The 4,671-nt window shown below is 47.1% G+C and overlaps 1 protein-coding gene and 1 pseudogene across 1 annotated transcript; one reads left to right on the top strand and one right to left on the bottom strand.

Moving 5' to 3' along the window:
* The first annotated feature begins 406 nt into the window (after window positions 1–406).
* On the top strand, window positions 407–1,226 carry LOC109782658 (uncharacterized; annotated as a pseudogene).
* Window positions 1,225–4,389, bottom strand: LOC109782659 (uncharacterized). Its single transcript, XM_020341281.4, has 3 exons — window positions 4,064–4,389; window positions 3,275–3,493; window positions 1,225–1,537 (listed from the first exon to the last, which is right to left on the bottom strand). The coding sequence occupies exons 1-3, from the start codon at window positions 4,331–4,333 to the stop codon at window positions 1,484–1,486; spliced, it is 543 nt and encodes a 180-aa protein (XP_020196870.1). The 5' UTR covers window positions 4,334–4,389; the 3' UTR covers window positions 1,225–1,483.
* Window positions 4,390–4,671: the final 282 nt, after the last annotated feature.

The following is a 4,671-nucleotide window of genomic DNA, read 5'->3' as shown; positions in this document are numbered from 1 at the left end:
ACTAGCCTTTTGTATGATGCAGACAAGAAGTGGTTGATCAACATGAAGAAAAGGATTAACGAGCGTAACAATGAAGACGCTTGATTCATTCGTGTATCGCAAATCTATGATTAAACTGATGATGATTTGTGCTACACAATGGATATGCATAAATTTACATGAATATGAAGGTTTACATATGAAAAGTGTGGTCGGATGTGGTCGTCAGAGTGGACAACGTTTAGGTCTTTAAATTTGCTGAATGGGTTGTAGATGCTCTTGTCGTCTCACATTACCCATGAACACGCGGTCCGTGGGCTCGTGGTCACTTGTTGATGATTTCAAGTGTTATTTCCAAGAAACGGACAATTCAATCCATGCGCGATTGTGACTGGACATGTTTTGGCTAGTAATTTCCACAAGGTTTGCATTTCAAAACAAGCTGTTGCCCCCACAAGCCATAGATTGATCTACTTTAAATAAGCTCAGTAGCGGTGGATTATTCGTTGCATTATTGGAAGGGATGTGTAGCAGGAGGAGGTCCGTCGCCTACTTCGCCCACGGCAGCCACCGGCTGCTCCCAGCAGACGCTGATGACGACGGCGAGTTCTCCTGCGACGGCTGTCTGGTCGCCGGCGCCGGGCCCCGGTACCTGTGTGGCCACCCCGGCTGTGGCTTCAAGCTCCACGAGGTATGCGCGCGCAGCTTCCCGAGGACGCTCAAGTCCATCGTCCACTCCCAGCACAGGCTGAAACGGCGCGAGAGCGCCGCCGCCGCCGCGGACCATGGCACCGGCGGCGGCAACGTCAGGTGCGAGGTGTGCGGGGAGGACGTGAAGGGCGCGTGCTACGGCTGCAGCGCTGGCGCGTGCGCTTCCGCGACAGTCGTCGTGCACCCGCTCTGCGTCCGCCTGCCGCCCGTGGCGCGGGGTCCGGCCGCGGCGCACCCCTGCGGCCACGACGCGTGGCTCGTCAAGAAGTCGGATGGCGGCGCGGCGCCGGCGTCTATGTGCGCGGCGTGTGGGCGCGGCGTGGGGGTACCGGTGCGGGACGTGCCGGGTGGACGTGCACCCGCGGTGCTTCGTGCCGCCGGCGGACCGGTGCCGCGGCGGCGAGGCGGCGGCCGCCTCCATGGGGAAGCGCTGCTGCCTTGTGTTTGGGCAGGACTTGACGAGCTGCCTCAACATCAGCTACTATTACCGTGGTGCTGGGTAGTATACTCAAAAGAAAAAGGCAAACAACCATGTTTCAAACAAAAACAGCATGATCTTGCTAGACTTCCTCTATTCCACGTTACTACATATAGCAAATGGCATGACATTTCTAATCAGGACCTATGAATAATACACGTATAATACAACGCTTTACTGCGGGGAAGTTAAAACTTTGCATCATGGTAAGCTTTTGCTTGCCCTCCCATACAGAAAATTTCAGTTTACATCAAACTTCAAGTTCAGCTGCTGATATTTGTTGTCCGCAACCGTTATAGATCTTCAGTTTTGAAGCTACTGCTTCGCTCTGCCATGATCATTATTCCTGATGCTTACCTTGCCCTCTTCCTGCAAATAGTGACAGAATAAGAAAACCATGCTAGATACCTAACAGTTCCAGGTAGCAAATGGGCTAGTCCTCTGGAAACTTCAATTATATGCATAAATGCAAGTTTGGCGGTTAACAGGCTGGTCCTCTGGAAACAAGACACTATGGAGTCCTTTTGAGAAGCTCGGGTTTATGTTTGCAGTTGCTACACAATTTGCTGAGTTGCCAAAAAAATTCTAGATCATACATCACAATTCACATCTCGCTGCACATTGATATCATTTTCACATTTCATCTATACAAAGACAACTTCATCAAGAATGCTTGCAGAGCCAACTAGGTTTGTTTTGTAATCCTGCTAAGCAGATAGAGGCGATGTATTCCAAAAGGGAAAATAAGCTCAGCAGAAGCAAAACTACCAGAATGACATTGCAATCTGGCTAGGTGGGAAAATCAAATCGTAAACATTAAGCAGGAACAACTACGGCAAATAGTACTCCCTCTGACCCATACTAATTGACGCTGCTTTAGTACAACTTTGTACCAAAGTTGTACTAAAGCAGCGTCAATTAGTATGGATCGGAGGGAGTATTAAAATTACAGTGATGGTTTTACTGTAGCTTCTTTTGGGAGGATTAAAAGCAATGCGAAGCCACATTGTGGCTGTCGTGTGAAGCACCATCACATGTTTCTGGTGACCATATGTTGTGTTTATATGGATGTTTCGTGTGTGAAGCTTGACCTCAAGCTCACAGGGTATCATAACCAGAATGATAAATTTGCCATATCCTTGCACTATGTTCAAGGCAAAAACAGAGGTTTTTTTTTTGTAAATGACGAGTGACGTTCTGTGACTGTCTCAAAAAGCGGGCAGGTTGGCACCAAAATGCAATAATGTACAAGCAGGGAAAATTGATCAATTTATAACTTTGGTGGGTGGCAAGTTAATGTGAATGCTATTCTCCATAATTTTCCGTTTTATGATGTTTTTCTGAAGTTCACCAAAATGTTGGGTGCTTTACTGAAAGAATTACTTCACAAAAGAATCAGCAATTTGGAGCTGAGCAGGAAATGCAAAGCATAACTTTCAAAGCATTATATTTTGAAGTTCTGTACTGTGACTTTAAGAAGTTATTTGCTCAGACTGTTCTGCGGAGTCTTGTCCATAGCTAAAACTTATCATCTCTTATGTGTTATGCATAAAAGGAATATATGAAAGAATATGTTTCCTCCTCACATTCTAATATTCCATACATGCAACCCACAGCTGTAAAGAAAATGTACCACATGCTAGCTGACAAGAAATTATATGCAAATCTCAACAATTTTGAATGATGAACTTACCAAAGCTTTTCATGAGAATTACTACAATGAAAAGTACCTTGTGCCAAAATTAGCATGTCATGCTTAACTTCGATAAAGGTATGGACAACAACTAATGATCATATATAGGTGCAAACTGTGTTGTTACACCTATGCCAAACATTATTTTTCAAGAATAATATGAGCTGCCCGTGTATTCGTATGGATTACCTATCACTGATTTGAGCATTGTAAGATCAATATAGTAGAAAATTGGCAATCAGTCATACTAAGAAATTATGACCAATTGGGTCCAAGATCGGATGAATGCTTACAAAGTGAAGTAAATAAGAATCCACGAACTATTTACAACATAAGAGGGGGAAGGTAAGGCGTGTATGAACAAGAATACATATAATAGTGCTCTGTTTTGAACTTTGATGCTCTGATCATACCTCGTTCGCATTCACAGGCTGCTCAAGCTCAAGTCTGTGGGCTGACATTCGAGCAATCTCAGAGATGGCCGTGTCGCGGACCTGCATATCATCACCAGCAAGCTCCTCGTATGCAGCCTCGAATGCTTCTTGCCAGAACCGTGGAAGGCGTACCTCGTCGCTGGTGCGTGTGTACATGTCCCACATCCGACCAACTAATTTCTCCCTTTCCTCCATCTCCTGGTCAGTTATAACAAGCCTATTTTCAGAATCCAGTAACCAAACAACTGTAGTGTTGTGCTTTCTAATGCCAACTATCAATACAATGGACACCTTCTCAAATGATACGAACTTTTGGTGCGCAAAATTTGGGGGTGTTTAGTTTGTGGCTACACTTAAGTTGAATAAGAGAAGAGAAAAAGAAACCCGCAAAAAAGTTCAAAAAGTAATCAAGGAACATGTAGGAGTAACTACGTGTTCTAAGAAATACACCTGAGTTAGAGAACTTAGGCCATCGCTTAGTTCCTGGCGAAATTATGATTTGCCAGAATGTAGCAATAAAATTTTGGCATTGGTCAGGCATTAGAATATAAGCGGATTTGTTTTCCAAAGAAATGTGGATAGCGCAACAATCCGGATGCCTTATCTAAAGGGCCTACTGATCCGGATATAATAAGAGATTCTTCACGGGCAGTCCTTGTTGTGAAACACACATTTGAGCTTGCGCGTACGAACAGACCATACAGCAAGCACTTGGCAGGTAAGAATACGAACGGGGTGCGAAGCGAACAAAAGCAAAAGGAATCTTACGAGGGAATCTAGATCGTCGCGGAGTGGCGCGTCGAGGTCCCCTGAAATAACGGCTGCCAGGTCGCCGGCCGACCAGCGGAGGGAGACGGAGGCGGCGGACATGGACCAGAGCGCGAGGAGCGCGATGGCGGCGAGGGCCCACACCTTGTACCGGCCCTTCCCGAGGAGCGCCGCCTCCGCGGCCCCGCCCGTGGAGGAGGCGGGGATGCTGATCTTGGCCTCCTGCAGAAGCGGCGCGGAGGCGTTGCTGTCGCCGGCGAGGGCCTTCATTACTGCTGTCGGTGGGGGTGGGGCGGGAGTGTGTTCTTAGCAGTGAGCCGGTGGTGATGGGGTTGGCTTTTGTAGTTAGTGAGGTTGGCCGCGTGGGCCCCCGGTTCCGATCCGATGCCACTATGATAGCTGGTGGTGGCTCGGTTGAGCTTTGAGGTGAGCGTGGTGGTGGGAGCTGAACGGCTCGCCTCTAGTGGAGAAAAACCATCCGGGCCAACACCACTGTAGCAACTCAGTTGAAAAGAGTGAAATGCATAAGGCCGTCTTCAAAGGAGACATCGAAGCTTCGGTATATGTCTGGGTTGTAGTGTTTGAATCGTTTGTGTCAACTTTTGTCA

The sequence above is a fragment of the Aegilops tauschii genome, chromosome 2, assembly GCF_002575655.3.
Source record: "Aegilops tauschii subsp. strangulata cultivar AL8/78 chromosome 2, Aet v6.0, whole genome shotgun sequence".
Taxonomy (NCBI): Eukaryota; Viridiplantae; Streptophyta; class Magnoliopsida; order Poales; family Poaceae; genus Aegilops; species Aegilops tauschii.
Note: the sequence above shows the minus strand (reverse complement) of the source record. Positions and strands in the feature narration are given on the sequence as shown.

Excerpts from the sequence above, each read along its gene's own strand:
- LOC109782659 (XM_020341281.4), bottom strand. The coding sequence starts at position 4,333 with ATGAAGGCCCTCGCCGGCGACAGCAACGCCTCCGCGCCGCTTCTGCAG. Across the intron at positions 3,494-4,063 it reads GCGACGATCTAGATTCCCTC|GAGATGGAGGAAAGGGAGAA; the intron begins GTAAGATTCCTT and ends ATAACTGACCAG. Across the intron at positions 1,538-3,274 it reads AGCCTGTGAATGCGAACGAG|GAAGAGGGCAAGGTAAGCAT; the intron begins GTATGATCAGAG and ends CACTATTTGCAG.